The following is a 20,395-nucleotide window of genomic DNA, read 5'->3' on the forward strand; positions in this document are numbered from 1 at the left end:
TTATGAGTAATTTCGTATCCACCCTGTGTATACGAGCTGCTGTGGCAAGTGAATTTCCCCAGTGAGGGATCAATAAAAGTCTGTCTTGTCAGATATTAAATCTCACTTTGAAGCGTGAGTTTGCACAAACTGCATCAAGTTTCAGGTTTTATTCTCATTATTGTCATGCGGGTTAACACAGGGTCAGCAATACAATGAAATGTGTGGGACGAGAGGAACCGGTCAGCTCAGCATTTAAGAGCACTAAAGATGAAAATAAGCAAAAGAACCAAAAACCAATACAATAACATTTTAGGTAAAAAAGAATATTATCAAAAGACAAAATAGAAAATACAATAAGAGAAATATGTAGTATCACTGTATAAAGATATAAACACAATGTGTTTATTGTCGTTTTCTTATCCCATCAGGAAAATGTACATCAACAATACAGCTTGAGACTATAAGTACATACATTACACAGGCACCCACTTGCACCAATATAAGGTAGAATAAATAACACATATTTCCTCACATACATTACATACAATTTCTTTTTATGGAAAGCCATCACATTTTCATCTTTAATGTAATTCATATTTGATTACCAGTGCTTGAAAAAGAACTTTAGTCTGTTTTAATGTCTGTTTAAAGGTTTTCAGATAGATTCCAAGCATTCAGACATGGGTGGACCTTGAGAGCTTGGTGTTATCTGACAAACATTTTGTAACATCCTTTCAGAGGTTTTGGATCTTTAGACAGTCACATAGACAGTAAAAAGTAAAATCTCATTCAAACATTTCGAACAAACATCTGGAATATTAGCAGAGACATGATGAAGCCTGGCAGGAGTTATATAGAGTCTCATAAGCCACTGATATTTAAGTAATTTAAACCTTGTATTTATTGTCTGTGTTTGTGCTTACATTTAAAGGCATCATTACAATCTGTCTCATCAATATGTTCTTCCAAGCGTTCAATTAGATATGAACGTACTATATAAATAGGATATACAACAGTCTACTAAAATGCGGACAGTAGGATGTGTAAAGTATTGCACAGAGTGGTTGATTTAAGCAGAATATAAAGTGACTACAGATAAACAAACACCACTTTGATTGATATTCTAATGCACACAAATAAATCTCAGATATCTGCTGTTGTAGAGCAGGCATGTCCAAAGTCCAGCTGGGGGCCAATCACAGCCCAGATTTCATGCGGCCCGAAGGTTCATTTTTCTAATATATTATTTATGGCCTGCTCGGATTGTCAGATACTGTGTGGCTGCCAGATTTGGCCTTTTTTGGTTGACATAACAAAGCATTTGAACCTTTAAGGACATAACAGCTGCTGTTATTTATCTGTAGATGTGACACAAAATATTACTTTCTGAATGATTTTGTGAAAGACAAGAGTGATACATTTTAAACTTAAATGTTAACAGACTTTGCATTGCTCATAATAAGTCATGTTTAAAATGAACATAAGGGTTAAGATTTGTATCAACTTCATGCAAACTTTGTGCATTCAGATGTAACTTTGATTGTTTTTTTTATTTTTAATATGTTAGTATTGCCCCCTTGGGCATCTTCACATTGTCAAATCTGGCCCTCTTTTACAGTTTTTTCCAATTGCTTAAACACAATTTTGCAAACTAGGCTGTTTTATCAATATACTACACACACAATTCACCAAACCACACACCCAAACTACAAAATACCTCATATATCCCGCAAAATGAAGCACTGCAACCAAAATCTAAATTTTGCACCAGATGGCACACACTTCATTCGAATTACAGATTTTTGTCTAACCAACCACACACTGTTGGGCATAATGAAAAGGACTCTCATCTTTAAAATGCTTTGCCATAATACTAACATAGTTCAAACTGTAGAGAATTCTTCAGATTGTTCACATGCACAGAAATATTTGCAGATACACACACGTGCTATTGAAATATTTATTTTATTTATTTTTCACCAAACAAGTCAGTGCAATATATGCACAGCAGATATATTTACATTGGAGTGAACTAAAATATGCTCACAAAACAGTAAGCTGAAAAATACACTTGCTTTTCTTTGTTACTTCCTATAGAAGTGTTTACATTGCACTGTGCCATATTGCCACACACATCTCTCTAGCTTGTATAATTTTATGTTAGATTATGTAATTTGTATATTTTATTTTAATTTTACATCTTTTACATATATTTTTATATGTCATGTTTTATGTGTTTACACAGGATAAGAGGAGAAACAAAATTTAATACTCTGTATGTCCTGTACAACAGCAGCATTGACAAAAAGTTGACTTGAACTTGAACTGAACTTGAACTAACAATTACATAACACGTTTGGCCAGTTGGTACAATAGTGCCAATGAGCTCATGTAGTGTAATTTTCAGTTTTTTCCAGTGGCTAACACACGAAATGACATGGATAGCACAATATTTTAAAGTGACACACAGGGAGCAAAACCTCATCTCAAATCTCCAAAACTTTAAACACATTTTCTGCTTTACACACACAAAACACGCCATCTAAAATGACACTACATGAGCTCATCGTCCACTATAGTGCCACCTGGTCAAACATGGTGTTATGTAATTGTTTACACTTCAATCAGGAAGTAAGCAATAAAAGACCCATAGGTGAGCATCTTTGGAAGACATTGCTGAGAGAGGAAGAGGAAGAGGGAGGGTTTGAATGAGAGGGGGAGGAAGAGTGAGAGGTCGGGGTAGAGCAGTGCTGTGAAATTATTTTGCTTTCCTCTTTATTTTTTTATTTATTTATTTTTTCTGACATTTTTTCTGCAATTGTATTTTTCAGCTTACTGTTTTATGAGCATATTTTAGTTCACTCCAATGTAAATATATCTGCTGTGCATATATTGCACTGACTTGTTTGGTAAAAAAATAATAATAATAATATTTCAATAGCACGTGTGTGTATCTGCAAATATTTCTGTGCATGTGAACAATCTGAAGAATTCTCTACAGTTTGAACTATGTTAGTATTATGGCAAAGCATACTAAAGATGAGAGTGCTTTTCATTATGCCCAACAGTGTGTGGTTGGTTAGACAAAAATCTACGAATACGAATGAAGTGTGTGCCATCTGGTGCAAAAGTTTGATTTTGGTTGCAGTGCTTCATTTTGCAGGACATATGAGGTGTTTTGCAGTTTGGTGAATAGTGTTAGTATTTTGATAAAACCAGCCTAGTTTGCAAAATTATGTTTAAGCAAATTGAAAAAACTTTAAATGGCAGTGTTTTTTGTTGTGTCTTATGCAGAGAACCGCGTTCAGTACACTTAAATGTGTAAAGCAGAGATTTGAGATGAGGTTTTGCTCCCTGTGTGTCAGTTTAAATATTAAGTGCCATCCATGCCATTTCAGTGTGTTAGCAACTGGAAAAAAAAATGGAAAAGAAGTTTGGACACCCCTGTTGCAGATGAACTCTCTGTATAGGGGGGGAAAAGTTAGGACAATTCCAAGGGCCCACGACTGACAGGAGCCCCAAAAAATAGGTAAACCAATATAAAATGATTAAACCATCATCATTGAGTATATACATTTCAAATATAAAAATGAAATTAATTATCTCTTTGTTTTTTTACGTGTTTTGGGCAGTAAAAGTTAGATGAAAATTTTAATCTTGCATCAAACAGTGAACTGCACTGCATACTGTATGCAGACTTGCATGCATGTACAAATCACCAGCAGTAAATATTGTGCTAGTACTAGTATTGAACTACAAGATGCAAAACAGTTACAAGCCTTTAGAGCAGTGCTTCTTAACCTGGGTTCGATTGAACCCTAGGGGTTCGGTGAGTCGGTCTCAGGGGTTCGGTGGAGCCTCCGCCCTGGAATTTTTTATACCATTTGTTACAACATATCTTTGTGAGCAATCGTTTTCGTTGAGGATGCTGGACATAAAAACTAAGAAAAGGAACAGACTTTGCTGTGAAAATGACATGAGACTGGCACTTGCCAAGGTGAAGCCACGCATATCTGAACTGGTCTCTCAAAGGCATCAGCAGAAGTCACACTGAGGTAAGTTGTTGTGAGTTTTTTTTTTTTTTTTTACTAAAGAAGGGTTCGGTGAATGAGCATATGAAACTGGTGGGGCTCGGTACCTCCAACAAGGTTAAGAACCACTGCTTTAGAGTTATGTAAAGCTTTTGATGGGATAGTTAGGTCCTAGAGACTTGGTGACAACAGCTGCACAGAGGGGGGGCCCAATTAGATTTTTTTGTCATGGGGGTCTAAAATCCCTTGCAGCGCCTCTGCCTCTGATCACTGTGCAGCATGTTTGTGCGCAGTCTCCTGCTGCCCTCTGCTGTTTCACAGCTCACATGGAGACTTTGCACCGGATATGTCGTCAATGTCTGACTTCCCCCCCAAGTCCGAGTCACATTTGACATGATTTCTAGGTAGCCTTGCTCGGTGAAGTTCATCCAGACTGGAGCATACAAAAAAAAAAAAAAAAATGCAAATACTCAACCTTTGAATGTCGTCGCCATTACAGGTAACAATACTCTGAAATAAAAACAAATCTGCCGTTTTGTTTTTTGGGGGGATGTCGCTGTTAAAGATGTTTCAGGGTCAACCTGGGCCATTCATTCATGGTAGCTTCGTGCTAACGAGGAAGTTAAAGCAGGGCGTACGTGACACATGTGACAGTAACCTTACACCTGGTGAAATATTCAGCAGCCCTCGTTGTCACCCACATATCTAGTTTTTTAGTCATGCCATGTCAGCGTGTGAAGTAACGCGTCCAGCCTGTCACCTGACTGACAGCTGTCATTTAGCATTTGCGCTGGAAAGTTCAGGAAAACACGTGTCTCTCATTTAAATCCAGTATATAACATTTACACACACTTAGACGTGTTTTTGTGTTTACTAGTCGCCATCAGTCTGTGGCATCGTGTGGAAACAGGTTGCATAACATCAATCTAACGTCAAACTAACGTTAAATCAATGTTTTTTTGTCTCCACAGGGTATACAGCCAGCCAGAGTAAACGCACGGAACAATGGTGAAGTATTTCTGCTGCACAGGTTTGCTCAAAAGCACCTGGGACCAAGTGTGTGTTGCTTTCTGGCAACGATATCCCAACCCTTACAGGTGAGATTAGAGGCAGCCTGGACTCAGTTTGACCTCTAATGCTTGCACAAATCCAGATTGCATTGCATAAATTGCATAAAAGTCTCCATTTGCATGCAGAGAGTGTACTTGGGTACAGTTTTGAAGTACTTAAGTCAGTGGTTCTTAGCCTTGTTGGAGGTACCGAACCCCACCAGTTTCATATGCTCATTCACCGAACCCTTCTTTAGTAAAAAATAAAATATGATTTTTTTTACTGGTGCACAAAATGAACCGTGCATTAACATCACCTTGTTCAAATAACAAAACCAACACAGTGCATGAACTCACAACAACTTACCTCAGTGTGACTTCTGCTGTTGCCTTTGAGAGACCAGTTCAGATATGCGGGGCTTCACCTTGGCAAGTGCCAGTCTCATGTCATTTTCACAGCAAAGTCTGTTCCTTTTCTTAGTTTTTATGTCCAGCATCCTCAACGAAAACGATTGCTCACAAAGATATGTTGTAACAAATGGTATAAAAAATTCCAGGGCGGAGGCTCCACCGAACCCCTGAGACCGACTCACCGAACCCCTAGGGTTCGATCGAACCCAGGTTAAGAACCACTGACTTAAGTGTTTTTGTTATATTTTATAATATAACTCCATATTTATTTAGGTGCTAGTTACTTTGAGGATTGTGATTTTTACATGCTACACATGTGGTTAGCTGATCAAATGTGACACCGTGTCAATAATAATTATTATAATAATAATAATGATAATTCAGAACTTGATCACATGAGAGGCTGTGATTCAGTCATAGTCAATACAACGTCACGAGTACAACTACTACAAGAGCTATTTATTGGTTCGTAGTAATAAGATCATGACAACAGATTATAAACTGTTTATTTAATCTTTTGTTTTGTTTTGGCGCGGCCAACACAAATAGTTCCACAACTGGCTGAGCAACATATAAACATTTACTGATGTAACTAGATATACAGTTAATTATCTCTTTATTAATTATATTGGAGCCGTATTAATAAGAATTAGTCCTTTATCTTGTGTTTCTACAGTGATACAGTCTTTTCACATAAGGAAATGTTGAAATATTTCTTTAAAGGAAGTTTGGTGTAATATTTTCCCCGGACAGTGGAGGGAGCTTTAGTTTAATTCAAACTGCTAGAATATTCTTTTTTTATTTTATTTTATGTTTTTTTGTCAACACTACAGAAGCATTAGGTAACTGTTAAGTATGATCAGGTTGACTGACGTTCACTGCTGTTAGTTATTATCTTAATTAATGGTTGTGTGTTGATTACTGACGGTGGCTCATCAGGTTTATTATCAGCTAATCGGATTCGGGTTAACATCAGCAGCCGCACAGCAGGATGCAGTAAATGGTTTCCCCTTGTGTGTGTGTGTTTAAACAACTTTTTAAATTTGTCTTTCTGGTGCAAAGTTTATCACAATCTAAAATAGATTATGTAAATGTACCTGTACTGATAATGGAGTTATCAGTACAATCCTGACTCTTGTCCATTCAAATTACTCGGTCGAACTGCTGTATGATTATGAATGCATGTATGTATGGACTTTTACCTGTGATGAACACTTTAATAGTGTCAGCAGTAATGTGGTACATATCATAAATCAAGTGAATATTTTTATCTTTTTGTGTTTGTACAGCAGAACAAATACACTTGTTCCAGTTTTGCAGCTGATAATATTTGACGCTTTCTTAGTTTATATAATGCAGAAGACACGGTCAGACAAAACAAGCAATGAGATTTCTTAGACCAAATAGATAATCGATTAACGAATAGAGTAATTAGCTGATCATTAATCAGTTTTGAAGAGTTAGTTGAAGCTTTTGATCTGATGGATCAACCAAAATAAATGTTATCAAGATAAAGATGCTTGTTTTGTTTCTCATTGCTATTTTATCTCACTGGATATTTAATACAATCACAAATTTGATGTGTGATAGTAAGACACGCTCATTAACATTGTATAGATTAATGGGTATGATTCAATAAAGAAAAAAAACTGACAGACAGTTTTCCTCTTTTTCCCACAGTAACCACGTTTTGACCGAGGACATCATTTTCCGAGAGGTCACTCCAACCAACTGCCTCATTTCCAGACGTCTGTTGACCAAAACTAGCCGATCGCCTCGCTGGATGGAGCGGTACCTTCCAAAACAGATGGCCAGCTCAGCGTACATCATCGAGGACTCTATTGTGGACCCTCAGAAAAGGACCATGACCACACTAACATGGAACATCAGCCACGCTCGCCTCATGGTAACCCAACGCCTGCTTTGTTTATTCACTCAGCGTCTCGCACAAAGTAACATCACAGCCTCATCGTGCCATTGTTTGTTTTGTTGTCTCAGTCCGTGGAAGAGCGGTGCAAGTACGGAATTAACCCCGAGAATGGCAGCTGGACGGAGATAAAAAGAGAAGCTTGGATCTCCTCCAGTGTCTACGGGCTTAATAGAGCTATTCAGGTCAGTAGAGTGAAGTGGGGGCACAGTATATAACCACCCAGGGAAAGTGGTGTGTGGCGTCTGGAAGGGAGACTCACCCACCTACCTGTCATTCTGTAACATGATACAGTGTTAAGATGTGACCGTAGAGCAGTCGAAGCCAAGACTTGGGTTGATTGATGGTCAAGCTCTGGGAACACATGTCAGAACGTTTGACTTATAATAGGTCGATGACACATTATTCTGTTTTTCTTTCTTTCTAGGAGTTTGGTCTTGCAAGATTCAAGACCAGCGTTACAAAGACCATGAAAGGCTTTGAGTATGTGCTGGCCAAAATGCAAGGTAAACCGTCAATAACGACCATGTCTCTAATTCGTATTGCATTAATCGCTGGAACAAAGGCGTCTTTCATTTTATTAGTAATGCCTTGTGCTTCTCCTGTTCACAGTATCGATTCACATTAACATTTCAAGTGTCGATGCACTGAAATTACATCAACAGGCAAGACTGTGGTGTTACTATAGCAACCATAGCAGCAAGGCTCAATGTATATAGCCAGTCTGGTGTGAATGGACTGTAAAGCTATAAGGTTACGACCTTTGATTGCCGTAGAAACATTCAAACATCTTCATACCTGCGTCAGTACAAGTGCATGAGATTTTATTATGAGGAAGTGAAGATAGTTTGGCTGTAGTGAGGCCAGGCTGTGTGTGTTGGGACTATAAAGAGGTAGTGTTGTTTTTCCTCATACAGATATTGCAACTGACATAACTAGTTTGTGTTATGTTGCAGGTGAAAGTCCGTCAAGAACTTTAGCAGAAACTGCTACAGAACGAGCGAGAGAGACAGCACTGGCAGCTAAGGAGAAAGCCAAAGACCTCGCCTCGCAGGCCCAGAAGAAACAATATGTGTGAGCCACATAGATCATCGTTTCTTTTGCTACTGATACCGGGACAGATTTATCTTTACCCCTCCTCCCTTCCCTCGCCCCCCTCCTCATGGTTCAGTCAGGGTCATGGGTAGACACCTCTGTGAGGGAACGTCCAACTGAAATGGTGGGTGGACCATAAAAGGCCTGAGCTGGGTTTCAAGAGCCTGTTCCAGCCTTCCTGTTTGCATCACGCTGAATATATATCATACCTTTTTGATACTTGGTATTTACCACAGATCTCAGAAAGGAGTGGCTGAACATGGCTCTGGATGCCATAAAATCATAATGGCACTCGATAATGTTCCCCAAACCTTTGGTCAACCTCTGTGCCCATCGTCAACGTTTGTTTTTTACTCTGTTCCTTTTGAGTATGTCGTGTCATTTTACAATAGCTCTGTATTTATAGCTTCTTCTCTGGAAGCTACGATTACTACGCGGAATATATGATTAATTCATGTGTTTGATTGACATCAGTTCTGTTTTGTTGCTATGTTATCTTTTTGTTCAGTTCACCCAGCCACACCTTAATCATCCTAACAAGACTGATTGCTTCAAGTTGAAGTTCATTGTTGGCACCTAGCGCTGTGGTTGCAATGGACATCAGTGGTCTTTACCCACATTTCTGAAATGTGCGTGACACCTTGTATTGTACATTCAGCTTCAGTCTAATGATACAACCCATGCAGCAATGTGCTCTTACTGTATCAATCGAATATCAGCTTGTCAATAAATGGACAGCTTCTTTGTAACCATCATGCTGTGATGTCTTTGATTGACATGATTGGTTGATTACCTGGGGGGGAGAGGACGCTGACAAGAGGTTGCAAGACAAATTTGATCTGTTGCTAGATGAGACACTAAAGACACACAAAGACATTCATTTGATTAGACTTTTTTCACCTAACGTTGGCATTAAATAATGCAAAATTTAAACATAAAATTTCAGAAAACCTTTGTCAGTGATCAACTGGGGAAGTTTCATATCTACTCGACAAATTTTGACCCTCGTCATGTGTAGATTCTCCGCATCTCCGGAACCTTTATGCAATATCAAATTGCTTCATTTTAAAACTTTACTGTAGTCTTATCTTTTTCAAATAGTTAATTACTACATAACCTCTAAATATTAATCATATAAAACAAGTAAGACACCCGTCTCTGGTTGTACATCAGCCAGTGAAAAGGTGTTTAGGCATTACTTTATTTTACAAGGTCACGATCAAGTTTCATGAACATGAATGAACGGTCAGAGACGGCACGTAAATATAGAAAATATTTATTTAATAAAAAGAAAAAAAAGCTTACACCAATACAAAAATGCTACATAATATTACTGGGCGGAGAGACAGATGAATGCATACATAATATTAAAAGATAATAAGGCATCTTGCATATACAAAGTGAAGGAGGGGGGGAAAAAAGCACCGTCTGTTATTAAATATATAGCAATGAATATGATACATACTTGTAAAACAGCAATAACTGCATGATTGTTACAAGTAGACATTACCTGCCCGACTGGTGAACTTGTTGCATGCATAATTAACATTCATAATGACAAATGCAGAAGCAATGAAGTGTACAGCTGTGATAAAGAACACGTCATTAGACATCCCTCCACATGATCTCACAAATGATCTCTTAATACAGGCATCAACATTCTTGCACTTAATTACAGACTGAATTGTGCACCAACACACCAAATGAATATTTGGTTTTAAAAGTTGCCAGATATAAATGTGCAAATATGACCAGTTAATGTCTGTTCACGTTTTTTTTTTTCATTTTGATGTACCCACAATCCTGATGAAACAAAACAAGTGCAATGTGTGGACGTTTTGTGCAACAGAAGAAAATACATGTCTGACCTTACATAATAGGACAATAATACAAAACATAGCACAGATTAATGTTTAAGTGCATGCTACAAATACACTTAGTGCTAGAGAGAAAAGCCGTATGGAACATTAAACCAAAGCTGATTTTTAAGGCAGAATTCAGTATTAGACGTACTGTAGTAAAGAATAAGTTAAGAGCTGAATAAAAATGCCTTTTTCTTTTTTTTGTATTTTAAAAAAAGCCCTTAAAAGATGAATGATCAGTGTGGATCATTGGAAGTTGGCTTTGCAAAGAAACACCACGAACGATTAATGCCAGAAACGCGTAATGTTACATCCATCCCAGCCCAGTGATTTTAACTGCTATTCAGTGCAAATGAACACAGCTCATTCATAATATCATTTAGCTTGTAGTCTGATATATTTTGAAAAAGAAAATGTCAAACATTACTCCTTCTGTAAAAAACAAAACAAAATTTTAAAAAAAGTGTTCAGTTGTACAGTAACACCTGTCCGTTCTCCCTCTTCCTCCGTTCGCTTGTTTGTTTTTTTGGAATGTTTACTCCTCTTCCTGTGCACCTAGTGAAATGAAACGAGTTAACGTAGCTTTTTTTTTTTTTTTTTTGTGCCGTCATAGCCAAGCTTTGTCCATGCTGGAGTAACAGTGGTCTGCACCAGTGTGCGTAATGCTCAGTCCATCAGAGTCCACACAGTCAAACATGATGCTCTCCACATCAACCTCCACATCCTCTGTAAGGAACAACCAAACCAAAAGATCAAATCCATTAGTGGCAGGAAATACGACAACATTCACGTTGAGCTTATAGACATTCTTTGGAAAATGCATGAAAAACATGCAATTATCAAATGACATATTCAGTGCAATTAATTGCTTTCCACTATTAGTGATTAAACAGACAGATAAAACTCTTCAGACGTTTTATTTATTCACTTTTGATGTGACTTTGCTTAAAATCATTCTTTTGTACGGCAGAGTTTTGTAAGATGATAACTTTTTAATCATAATATAGTCATAAAATGATTTCCTGTTAAAAATTGTCAACAACAAATCATTTAGAGAACAGGAAACCTTCAAGTTTAAGTTTCTGTCTGTCTGTAATCGCTCTTTTGGCAGTGAAGCTTGTCTTAACATGTTTTGTATGCATTATGACTGTGCATGAGTTGAGACTCATCTCGAGTCGGAGAGAGACCTACCTCTGTCGGAGTCAGACCTCTCGGAGGACATGGTGGACCCCTGGCTGTCGTTCCTCATCCTCTCCGAGCCTCTCTGCAGCTGCTCCAGCCGAACCCTCAGCTCTCTCTGCTCCCAGCGCAGGCGTCCCTTCATCTGCTCTGCACGCTCATCCTGCTCCTGCAGCTTCTGGACGGGGGGAAAGGACAGAGAGAGAGAGACGAAGACAGCAATGAAGCACCGTTTGCAAATTATTTAAGAGCAGACGTACGGTTTATCTCTCTGTCGCGTCTACCTTTATGTGAAGCTGAGCTCGCCTCAGCAGGTTGAGGGTGGTGTTCCTCATGGAGTCAGACGACAGAGGGACCTGCTTCTTGAGCTGCTCCAGGCAGTGCCTCAGCTGAGCTCGTCTACAAAGCACCACAAGCAACAATCGACGCCGTTTAATCCATGCACGTGATGAGAGGATGTTTATTTGTTGCTCACTAAGACACATTGCAATAAAAAGGACTTTTTACCTGTTTTTCTCCAGCTCGTTGTGAACCGACCTGCAGTCACAGAAAGAGACAAGCGTGTTCAGCTCTTGAGCTGGTGAGGTATTTGTGCACTTTATCTGAACTGAAAGTCAAACTTCACAACCACACCCTTTCTTGTCGGTTATCAGTTATGTAATACGCTCACCTATTGCCACCAGCAGCTATCTTCTTGCTCTTCTGTTTGCTTCTCTTGTCAGAGAGATCTGGGCTGAGAGGCAGCACTGAAGCATATCCATGTTCTGCCTCTGTGCAAAGAAAAAAAAACATGTTATAAAACAGTCTGAAAATTAAATGTAAGCAATGCTAATTGTGCTTTTTATGAACATAAGCGGTGCTTCAGATTAATACCTATAACTATATAAATATTCCTATGGTGTAAGATGAGGAGGATGAAATCACTCGACTGCTGTCATCAGCTGAGCGCTCTGTTTTTTGGTTTTGGCGCCATCACTCACTAACTATTTATTATTGTAAAACTATTCTCTGTAGTCTCTCATGCAGAAATGTGCAAACACCGTGCACAAACATTAAATGAAACTTAAACTTTTGCTGTTTTTTTTCCTGCCTCGCTTTCATTCACCGGGGTTGAAAGCGCTCAGCGACGCTCGGCTACATTTTCAAACTGGACCAGATTGGCGCCTTTGAGTACAATGCTGCGACCGATATGTAGGTCACTGAGTCAAATGGGAAACATCGCCTTAAAATAGCCTTCAAGCGTGAATCTCGATGGTTTTTCTCGAACAAATTCACCCCACGGTGCCTCGGTGTTGCATTCTGCATGTGCACTCGCTGTCGCTCCATTGTGCATTTTGTTGTTTTAACAATAACCAACTTCCTCCCCCCTTGTAACACTGACAGTTGTCACAAAAACACTCACCTCGCTCTCTTCTCTCCAGAAACTCAGCAGCCCGAAGAAGCACCTGGATGTTGCAGACGTGTCCTTCCATTATTGCTTTTGTTCAAATATATATATATTTTTTAAAAAACAACAACAACAACAACAACAGCCGCGGGTAAACAGCCTATTGTGGTGCAGGCGTCAGTATAGCCCAAAGTAGATGAAGCCCAGTCTGTGCTACGTCCTCAGTCCACAGCAGTAGAAACACGGATGCGTTCACGTAGGCTCGGACATTTGAACACTCGCTGTGATAAATACAATCAGGTAGACATAAGTTTGTCGGATATAATCGCTCTGGCCTCTATTAGTACCTGAGTACTCATGTGGGTGACTTATTACATTTTTATCTATTTATATTATAATCCATAACGTTCTGCCAGTTCGGTTGCATATGAAAACAGACTACTATTAGTGTAAAACTATAATAATTATAGATGTTTTTCTTAAGCATAACGTCATAAAAGCTATTAATTAAGTCAAGTAAACACTCACTGCATTATAATGGGTACATAAGTGGGTCCTTATGGTGGATTTAGCCATTATTTCAATATTTCCGATAGCATTTGAATGCATCGGCAGGCAACGTAAAAAAACGTCATTGTCAAATCTCCGTCCCCCTCCCATCCCACGGCACCTTTATTTTTCAAACATTGATCACATTAGTAAAACACTGTTAACATGTGCTTATTCATATCTGGCCCTCTGGTTATATAAACACGTCAAATGACACAGGGTGCTGGTTGTACAAAGTTGCATTGGTATGTACGTGTGTGTGTGTGTGTGTGTTATTGTTATTAGACTTATGTTTTATCTCAACTAAAGACTATACATCTATATCTTAACTCCAGCACACAGCCCTCATTTTATTTCAATCATAATACATCACTGTGCACCTTATAGACGGAAAACACTGTCTACAGCTTCAACAGACATAAAGAATGATCAGAATCAGAAATCATAATCAGAAATACTTTATTAATCCTTGCAGGGAAATTGTTTTTGTTACAGCAGCTCCCACACGGTAAGTGAGATAGTAAGTGATGGCAAGAAAACAAAACTTTAACACTATACACCTATACGATATCCTATTTTAACACTATATACACATGTATAAATAACAGTTAAATAAAACCAGTGACAGTAAAATAAAAACCAAGTAACAGTAAACTATGCCATATATACCTGTACATTATGCTCCCATAAGTTATTTGTATATAATCTGCCCATAACTACTGCCCACATTGTTTATCTGTACATACTCTGCACATAGCTATACACACCTTACACCTTTGCACTACTGTAAATATTGCATTTAGCTGTATCTATTGCACTTCTCTATTTGCACTTCTGATTAGATGCTAAACTGCATTTCGTTGCCTTGTATTTATACATGTGGAATGACAATAAAGTTGAATCTAATCTAATGGGTCACAGTACATAACCACCCAGGGAAAGTGGGAGTTGTGGTCCTGGAAGGGAGACTCACCCACCTACCTGTCATTCTGTAACATGATACAGTGTTAAGATGTGACCTAGAGCAGTCGAGGCCAAGACTTTGTTTGATGATGGTCAAGCTCGGGGAACACATGTCAGAACATTTGACTTATAATAGGTCGATGACACATTATTCTGTTTTTCTTTCTTTCTAGGAGTTTGGTCTTGCAAGATTCAAGACCAGTGTTACAAAGACCATGAAAGGCTTTGAGTATGTGCTGGCTAAAATGCAAGGTAAACCGTCAATAACGACCATGTCTCTAATCGTATTGCATTAATCGCCGGAACAAAGGCGTCTTTCATTTTATTAGTAATGCCTGTGCTTCTCCTGTTCACAGTATCGATTCACATTAACATTCAAGTGTCGATGATGAAATTACATCAACAGGAAGACTGTGGTGTTACTACAACCATAGCAGCAAGGCTCAATGTGTATAGCCAGTCTGGGTGAATGACTGTAAAGCTATAAGGTTACGACCTTTGATTGCCGTAGAAACATCAAACATCTTCATACCCTGCGTCAGTACAATGCATGAGATTTTATTATGAGGAAGTGAAGATAGTTTGGCGGTAGTGAGGCCAGGTTTGTGTTTGACTAAAAAGAGGTAGTGTTGTTTTTCCTCATACAGATATGGCAACTGACATAACTAGTTTGTGTTATGTGCAGGTGAAAGTCCGTCAAGAACTTTAGCAGAAACTGCTACAGAACGAGCAAGAGAGACAGCACTGGCAGCTAAGGAGAAAGCCAAAGACCCTCGCCTCGCACCCAGAAGAAACAATAGGTGTGAGCCACAGATCATCGTTTCTTTTGCTACTGATACCGGGACAGATTTATCTTTACCCCTCCTCCCTTCCCTCGCCCCCCTCCTCATGGTTCAGTCAGGGTCAGGGGTAGACACCTCTGTGAGGGAACGTCCAACTGAAATGGTGGTGGACCATAAAAGGCCTGAGCTGGGTTTCAAGAGCCTGTTCCAGCCTTCCTGTTTTCGCACGCTGATAAATATCATACCTTTTGATACTTGGTATTTACCACAGATCTCAGAAAGGAGTGGCTGAACATGGCTCTGGATGCCATAAAATCATAATGGCACTCGATATGTTCCCCAAACCTTTGGTCAACCTCTGTGCCCATCGTCAACGTTTTGTTTTTACTCTGTTCCTTTTGAGTATGTCGTGTCATTTTAAAATAGCTCTGTATTTATAGCTTCTTCTCTGGAAGCTAACGATTACAACGCGGAATATATGATTAATTCAGTGTTTGATTGACATCAGTTCTGTTTTGTTGCTATGTTATCTTTTTGTTCAGTTCACCCAGCACACCTTAATCATCCTAACAAGACTGATTGCTTCAAGTTGAAGTTCATTGTTGGCACCTAGCGCTGTGGTTGCAATGGACATCAGTGGTCTTTACCACATTTCTGAATGTGTGTGACACTGTTATGTACATTCGCTTCAGTCTAATGATACAACCCATGCAGCAATGTGCTCTTACTGTAATCAATCAAATATCAGCTTGTCAATAAATGGACAGCTTCTTTGTAACCATCATGCGGTGATGTCTTTGATTGACATGATTGGTTGATTACCTGGGGGGGAGAGGATGCTGACAAGAGGTTGCAAGACAAATTTGATCGATGCAGATGAGACACTAAAGACACACAAAGACATTCATTTGATTAGATTTTTTTTCACCTAACGTTGGCATTAAAAATGCAAAATTAAAACATAATTTTCAGAAAACCTTTGTCAGTGATCAACTGGGGAAGTTTCATATCTATTTGACAAATTTTGACCCTCGTCATCTGTAGATTCTCTGCATCTCCGGAACCTTTATGCAATATCAAATTGCTTCATTTAAACTTTACTGTAGTCTTATCTTTTTCAAATAGTTAATTACACATAACCTCTAAATATTACATATAAAACAAGTAAGACACCCGTCTCTGGTTGTACATCAGCCAGTGAAAAGTGTTTTAGGCATTACTTTATTTTTAAAAGGTCAGATCAAGTTTCATGAACGTGAATGAACGGTCAGAGACGGCACGTAAATATAGAAAATATTTATTTAATAAAAAGAAAAAAAAAAGCTTAACCAATACAAAAATGCTACATAATATTCTGGGCGGAGAGACAGATGAATGCATACATAATATTAAAAGATAATAAGGCATCTGCATATACAAAGTGAAGGAGGGGGGAAAAAAAGCACCGTCTGTTATAAATATATAGCAATGAATATGATACAACTTGTAAAACAGCAATAACTGCATGATTGTTACAAGTAGACATTACCTGCCCGACTGGTGAACTTGTTGCATGCATAATTAACATTCATATGACAAATGCAGAAGCAATGAAGTGTACAGCTGTGATAAAGAACCGACATCCCTCACATGATCTCACAAATGATCTCTTAATACAGGCATCAACATTCTTGCACTTAATTACAGAGAATTGTGCACCAACACACCAAATGAATATTTGGTTTTAAAAGTTGCCAGATATAAATGTGCAAATATGACCAGTTAATGCTGTTCACGTTTTTTTTTTTTTCATTTGATGTACCCACAATCCTGATGAAACAAAAACAAGTGCAATGTGTGGACGTTTTGTGCAACAGAAGAAAATACATGTCTGACCTTACATAATAGGACAATAATACAAAACATAGCACAGATTAATGTTTAAGTGCATGCTACAAATACACTAGTGCTAGAGAGAAAAGCCGTATGGAACATTAAACCAAAGCTGATTTTTTAAGGCAGAATTCAGTATTAGACGTACTGTAGTAAAGAAAATTTAAGAGCTGAATAAAAATGCCTTTTTCTTTTTTTGTATTTTAAAAACCCTTAAAAGATGAATGATCATGTGGATCATTGGAAGGTTGGCTTGCAAAGAAACACCACGAACGATTAATGCCAGAAACGCGTATTGTTACATCATCCATCCCAGCCCAGTGATTTTAACTGCTATTCAGTGCAAATGAACACAGCTCATTCATATAAATTTAGCTTGTAGTCTGATATATTTGAAAAAGAAAATGTCCAACATTACTCCTTCTGTAAAAAACAAAACAAAATTTTAAAAAAAGTGTTCAGTTGTACAGTAACACCTGTCCGTTCTCCTCTTCCTCCGTTCGCTTGTTTGTTTTTTTGGAATGTTTACTCCTCTTCTGTGCACCTAGTGAAATTAAACGAGTTAACGTAGCTTTTTTTTTTTTTTTTTTTTTTTGTGCCGTCATAGCCAAGCTTTGTCCATGCTGGAGTAACAGTGGTCTGCACAGTGTGCGTAATGCTAGTCCATCAGAGTCCACACAGTCAAACATGATGCTCTCCACATCAACCTCCACATCCTCTGTAAGGAAAAACCAAACCAAAAGATCAATCCATTAGTGGCAGAAAATACGACAACATTCACATTGAGCTATAGACATTCTTTGGAAAATGCATGAAAAACATGCAATTATCAATGACATATTCAGGGCAATTAATTGCTTTCCACTAATAGTGATAAACAGACAGATAAAACTCTTCAGAAGTTTTATTTATTCACTTTTGATGTGACTTTGCTTAAAATCATTCTTTTGTTAGGGCAGAGTTTTGTAAGATGATAATTTTAAATCATATATAGTCATAAATGATTTCCTGTTAAAATTGTGTCAACAAAAAATCATTTAGAGAACAGGAAACCTTCAGTTTAAGTTTCTGTCTGTCTGTAATCGCTCTTTTGGCAGTGAAGCTTGTCTTAGCATGTTTTGTATGCATATGACTGTGCGTGAGTTGAGACTCATCTGAGTCGGAGAGAGACCTACCCTGTCGGAGTCAGACCTCTCGGAGGACATGGGGGACCCCTGGCTGTCGTTCCTCATCCTCTCCGAGCCTCTCTGCAGCTGCTCCAGCCGAACCCTCAGCTCTCTCTGCTCCCAGCGCAGGCGTCCCTTCATCTGCTCTGCACGCTCATCCTGCTCCTGCAGCTTCTGGACGGGGGGAAAGGACAGAAAGAGAGAGAGAGACGAAGACAGCAATGAAGCACTGTTTGCAAATTATTTAAGAGCAGATGTACGGTTTTACTCTCTGTTGCGTCTACCTTTATGTGAAGCTGAGCCCGCCTCAGCAGGTTGAGGTGTGTGTTCCTCATCGAGTCAGACGACAGAGGGACCTGCTTCTTGAGCTGCTCCAGGCAGTGCCTCAGCTGAGCTCGTCTACAAAGCACGACAAGCAACAATCGACGCCGTTTAATCCATGCACGATGAGAGGATGTTTATTTGTGGCTCACTAAGACACATTGCAATAAAAAGGAGTCTTTACCTGTTTTTCTCCAGCTCGTTGTGAACCGACCTGCAGTCACAGAAAGAGACAAGCGTGTTCAGCTCTTGAAGCTGGTGAGGTATTTGTGCACTTTATCTGAACTGAAAGTCAAACTTCACAACCACACCCTTTCTTGTCGGTTATCAGTTATGTAATACGCTCACCTATTGCCACCAGCAGCTATCTCTTGCTCTTCTGTTTGCTTCTCTTGTCAGAGAGATCTGGGCTGAGGGCAGCACTGAAGCATATCCTGTTCTGCTCTTGTGCAAAAACAAAAAAAACATGTTAAAAAACAGTCTGAAAATGAACTGTAAGCAATGCTAATTGTGCTTTTTATGAACATAAGCGGACAAGTGCTTCAGATTAATACCTATAACTATATATATATATATTCCTATGGTGTAAGATGAGGGGATGAAATCACTCGACTGCTGTCATCAGCTGAGGCGCTCTGTTTTTGGTTTTGGCGCCATCACTCACTAACTATTTATTATTGGAAAACTATCTCTGTAGTCTCTCAAGCAGAAATGTGCAAACACCGTGCACAAACACTGAATAAACTTAAACTTTTGCTGTTTTTTGTTTTTTTTGTTTTGTTTTCATTCACCGGGTTGAAAGCGCTCAGCGACGCTCGGCTAAATTTCAAACTGGACCAGATTGGCGCCTTTGAGTACAATGCTGGACCGATATGTAGGTCACTGAGTCAAATGGGAAACTCGCCCTTAAAATAGCCTTCAAGCGTGAATCTCGATGGTTTTTCTCGAACAAATTCACCCCACGGTGCCTCTGTGTTGCATTCGCATGTGCACTCGCTGTCGCTCCATTGTGCATTTGTTGTTTTAACAATAACCAACTTCCTCCCCCCTTGTAACACTGACAGTTGTCACAAAAACACTCACCTCGCTCTCTTCTCTCCAGAAACTCAGCAGCCCGAAGAAGCACCGGGATGTTGCAAACGTGTCCTTCCATTATTGCTTTTGTTCAAATTATATATATTTTTTTAAAACACAAACAACAACAACAACAGCCGCGGGTAAACAGCCATTGTGGTGCAGGCGTCAGTACAGCCCAAGTAGATGAAGCCCAGTCTGTGCTACGTCCTCAGTCCACAGCAGTAGAAACACGGATGCGTTCATGTAAGCTCGGACATTTGAAAACTCGCTGTGATAAATACAGGTAGACATAAGTTTGTCGGATATAATCGCTCTGGCCTCTATTAGTACCTGAGTACTCATGTGGGTGACTTATTACATTTTTATCTATCTATATTAAATCCATAACGTTCTGCCAGTTCGGTTGCATCTGAAAAAAGACTACATTAGTGTAAAACATAATAATTATAGATGTTTTTCTTAAGCAAACGTCATAAAAGCTATTAATTAAGTCAAGTAAACACTCACTGCATTATAATGGGTACATAAGTGGGTCCTTATGGTGGATTTAGCCATTATTTCAATATTTCCGATAGCATTTGAATGCATCGGCAGGCAACGTAAAAAAACGTCATTGTCAAATCTCCGTCCCGCGTCCCCCTCCCATCCCACGGCACCTTTATTTTTCAAACATTGATCACATTAGTAAAACACTAACATGTGCTTATTCATATTTGGCCTTTGGTTATATAAACACGTGAAA

The 20,395-nt window shown here is 38.8% G+C and overlaps 3 protein-coding genes across 4 annotated transcripts; 1 reads left to right on the forward strand and 2 right to left on the reverse strand.

Moving 5' to 3' along the window:
* The first annotated feature begins 4,358 nt into the window (after positions 1-4,358).
* Positions 4,359-9,250, forward strand: prelid1a (PRELI domain containing 1a). The gene is made up of 6 exons (XM_019268502.2): positions 4,359-4,512; positions 4,985-5,110; positions 7,154-7,379; positions 7,472-7,585; positions 7,828-7,906; positions 8,357-9,250. The coding sequence occupies exons 2-6, from the start codon at positions 5,019-5,021 to the stop codon at positions 8,476-8,478; spliced, it is 633 nt and encodes a 210-aa protein (XP_019124047.1). The 5' UTR covers positions 4,359-4,512; positions 4,985-5,018; the 3' UTR covers positions 8,479-9,250.
* Positions 9,251-10,649: 1,399 nt separating this feature from the next.
* Positions 10,650-19,741, reverse strand: LOC104930061 (max dimerization protein 3). 2 transcript variants are annotated; one of them, XM_027284293.1, is made up of 6 exons: positions 19,660-19,741; positions 12,207-12,306; positions 12,044-12,073; positions 11,821-11,935; positions 11,549-11,714; positions 10,650-11,083 (listed from the first exon to the last, which is right to left on the reverse strand). In XM_027284293.1, the coding sequence occupies exons 1-6, from the start codon at positions 19,727-19,729 to the stop codon at positions 10,965-10,967; spliced, it is 600 nt and encodes a 199-aa protein (XP_027140094.1). In that variant the 5' UTR covers positions 19,730-19,741; the 3' UTR covers positions 10,650-10,964. The 2 variants fall into 2 exon arrangements, with proteins under 2 accessions (XP_027140094.1, XP_010743042.1); XM_010744740.3 differs by lacking the exon at positions 19,660-19,741 and adding an exon at positions 12,939-13,160.
* LOC113745771 (max dimerization protein 3-like) lies at positions 17,504-19,584 on the reverse strand. The gene is made up of 6 exons (XM_027278715.1): positions 19,545-19,584; positions 18,925-18,967; positions 18,761-18,790; positions 18,540-18,654; positions 18,265-18,429; positions 17,504-17,512 (listed from the first exon to the last, which is right to left on the reverse strand). The coding sequence occupies exons 1-6, from the start codon at positions 19,582-19,584 to the stop codon at positions 17,504-17,506; spliced, it is 402 nt and encodes a 133-aa protein (XP_027134516.1).
* Positions 19,742-20,395: the final 654 nt, after the last annotated feature.

Source organism: Larimichthys crocea, chromosome I, assembly GCF_000972845.2.
Source record: "Larimichthys crocea isolate SSNF chromosome I, L_crocea_2.0, whole genome shotgun sequence".
In the NCBI taxonomy this organism is placed as follows: Eukaryota; Metazoa; Chordata; class Actinopteri; family Sciaenidae; genus Larimichthys; species Larimichthys crocea.

What these genes read in the sequence shown, in the direction of transcription:
- prelid1a (XM_019268502.2), top strand. Translation starts at nt 5,019, where the DNA reads ATGGTGAAGTATTTCTGCTGCACAGGTTTGCTCAAAAGCACCTGGGAC. An exon ending in CGATATCCCAACCCTTACAG is followed by an intron (nt 5,111 to 7,153) that starts GTGAGATTAGAG and finishes TTTTTCCCACAG; the next exon opens with TAACCACGTTTTGACCGAGG. An exon ending in GGCTTAATAGAGCTATTCAG is followed by an intron (nt 7,586 to 7,827) that starts GTCAGTAGAGTG and finishes CTTTCTTTCTAG; the next exon opens with GAGTTTGGTCTTGCAAGATT.
- LOC113745771 (XM_027278715.1), bottom strand. Translation starts at nt 19,584, where the DNA reads ATGGAGCGACAGCGAGTGCACATGCGAATGCAACACAGAG. An exon ending in AACGAGCTGGAGAAAAACAG is followed by an intron (nt 18,655 to 18,760) that starts GTAAAGACTCCT and finishes CGTGCTTTGTAG; the next exon opens with ACGAGCTCAGCTGAGGCACT. An exon ending in GGGCTCAGCTTCACATAAAG is followed by an intron (nt 18,430 to 18,539) that starts GTAGACGCAACA and finishes CCCCCCGTCCAG; the next exon opens with AAGCTGCAGGAGCAGGATGA.
- LOC104930061 (XM_027284293.1), bottom strand. Translation starts at nt 19,729, where the DNA reads ATGGAAGGACACGTTTGCAACATCCCGGTGCTTCTTCGGGCTGCTGAG. An exon ending in ATAGCTGCTGGTGGCAATAG is followed by an intron (nt 12,074 to 12,206) that starts GTGAGCGTATTA and finishes CTGTGACTGCAG; the next exon opens with GTCGGTTCACAACGAGCTGG. An exon ending in GAGCTCAGCTTCACATAAAG is followed by an intron (nt 11,715 to 11,820) that starts GTAGACGCGACA and finishes CCCCCCGTCCAG; the next exon opens with AAGCTGCAGGAGCAGGATGA.